Source organism: Sinohyriopsis cumingii, unplaced genomic scaffold (genome assembly GCF_028554795.1).
Source record: "Sinohyriopsis cumingii isolate HCF-2022 unplaced genomic scaffold, ASM2855479v2 utg000131l, whole genome shotgun sequence".
In the NCBI taxonomy this organism is placed as follows: domain Eukaryota; kingdom Metazoa; phylum Mollusca; class Bivalvia; order Unionida; family Unionidae; genus Sinohyriopsis; species Sinohyriopsis cumingii.
The window spans coordinates 1,977,636-1,979,891 of NW_028315872.1; the positions used below are offsets into that span (position 1 = coordinate 1,977,636).

The 2,256-nt window shown below is 36.2% G+C and overlaps 1 protein-coding gene across 1 annotated transcript; it reads right to left on the reverse strand.

Moving 5' to 3' along the window:
- Nucleotides 1–991: 991 nt before the first annotated feature.
- LOC149774816 (uncharacterized) lies at nt 992–1,687 on the reverse strand. The gene is made up of 2 exons (XM_089944726.1): nt 1,570–1,687; nt 992–1,353 (listed from the first exon to the last, which is right to left on the reverse strand). The coding sequence occupies exons 1-2, from the start codon at nt 1,685–1,687 to the stop codon at nt 992–994; spliced, it is 480 nt and encodes a 159-aa protein (XP_089800852.1).
- Nucleotides 1,688–2,256: the final 569 nt, after the last annotated feature.

A 2,256-nucleotide genomic window follows, 5' to 3' on the forward strand; every position in this document is an offset into this window, starting at 1 on the left:
GACGTTACCACTGTAAAGTTCTCATTAAAACTAGATAATATTGACATTTCATCACATTATGAGTCATGTAATTTCTCACGCAAGCTGAGAAACCCAGCTATTTTTCACATGTGTACGAGTTAATCTTATGTTGATCGTCAACATTCGTGGGTCAACCAATTTCAGTATAAGGTTAAAATAGAGGATTTGACGACGTTACCACTGTAAAGATAAGGCGTCAACGCCGTGCTATGTTAGATACATTAAGCGATTCGTATGTGTTACGCAGTTCTCATTTTGCATTTGGTATGATGCAGCATTCTGCTTAGCTATTTTTCTTTGTCTAATGTACACTTGTTCTTTTCAGATCCACTTAAAAGGGCAGATCAGCCTCTCTTCATTCCCTTTATAATCAGTTAGTAATCCACGTGCGAATGATATTTTCTGGTCAAACCTTCTACCCACACCAGAGAGATTGGAAATGAGATAAATGGTTAAGAAAATCAATCACGCACACGAAATATATTTGTATTCTTCTGTTTCCATGTATATATATATATATATATATATATATATATATATATATATATATATATATATATACCACATACGTGTGAGTTCATTGACTCAGTTAACACACAGTTGCCTCTGGTTAATCTAACTCCGTTCAAATGATAAATGTATGTATGTGTATGTGGTACAAATAAAATATATGAGTAATATGTATGCTGTATCAATGATATACCACTCGTTGTATACATTGTTCATTGAAAGGATACCCGGCAAGCCTCGTTACCTTTTAAATAAACATTAATACATCTCGTGGTATATCACTGATGCAACACACACACACACACACACACACACACACACACACACACACACACACATGAGAGTTTCTCTGTTAGTGATAGCCTGCCCTCACTTTTACATCAGATACACTGTCAAAATTATTAAAAATGTTGTCCAATGACAGCTATTGCTTTAGATCTGGCCAGTAGATTTTTTTTGTTCACTGTGCCTTTAAGCATTTACTTTTTGTCCTTTTTATGAGGTGTTCCATTGCTAGATCTGCTGGTATTTGACCATCTTTCTTTCCCCCGATGTTGAGAAAAAGGCCATAGGTACATTGATATGATGTTTGCTGATGGCATAATATGCATAATAGGCGCAGGATTTTTAAAGCATATTTACTTCTGGTGTTATGACTCATGAACATCAACATCATGTATTTAAGGCAACCAAGTAACCTGTCCCTGTGAGGTCTGTGTATCACATCCAAAAACTCCATGTACAGTAAACCAACTTCTAACACAGTATGGCCATACTGTTGCACATGATCCGTGTCACTTGGCTTTAAACCTTTTTTCCTCGCTTCAAACATATATAGTTTTAACTTCCTCATTGCTATCTTTAACTTGAATGGGGTCAATGAATCCTTGACAGTTTCTTCAACAATCATGTAAATCTTGGGCCATGAGATTTCAATAAAATGATCCATAGTCTGCTGGAGCGACATGTTTGTTATAGAGTCTGGATGCATGTTCTTGGCTGGAGTACTGTTTAGATCACAAAGTCAGAAGAAATCACACAGTGCCTCAATAATGTATGATTTAACAAATGACAAAAAGAAATCTTTGTCTACATCATAATGCTTCTTCACGTCAGCATTCACATCATGCCACCTTATAAGAAATTCTCTCTCCATTAATAGAGCCAGTTTCCAAACTCCAAGCTAAAGAGCTTCTGATAAGCCATTGTCAAGAAATCCATAGCTGTATGCTAGAGTTCAAAAGTAATTGGATTCAGATCCCTTAGTCTCTCTATGGCATCAAAAGCACCTTGATTTAATCCATTTACACCACTAAATCTATCCCCGGTCAATTAAGCACTACCTATATGCACTGGAGGATGATCTGTGCATCCACAGATTTCATCTATCGTTTCTTTGTATGACTGCAGTATCTTACTGACATCACTATAATGTTGTTCATTGTAAGGAAGAAATGGAAGTAGAATTATGACTGATTTATTTGCAAGCTCCTGAGAAAATTCACCTTCAATTTCGCTACAATAAAAATCTTTAAACTTATAGAAAGGGGAAATAATCCACTGCTGCATTTAAACTCAGGGTTGTGAAATTGGATCTTTGATCTTTCTCTCTGATAGAAATAGCTGATCCAAGGCTAGATCTTAAACCTATCCCTGTGGCTGGTCTGGTAGAATGGCTCAATTCATGTGTTGCACAATAGCAAACCAATGTTTTGTCCCTTCATG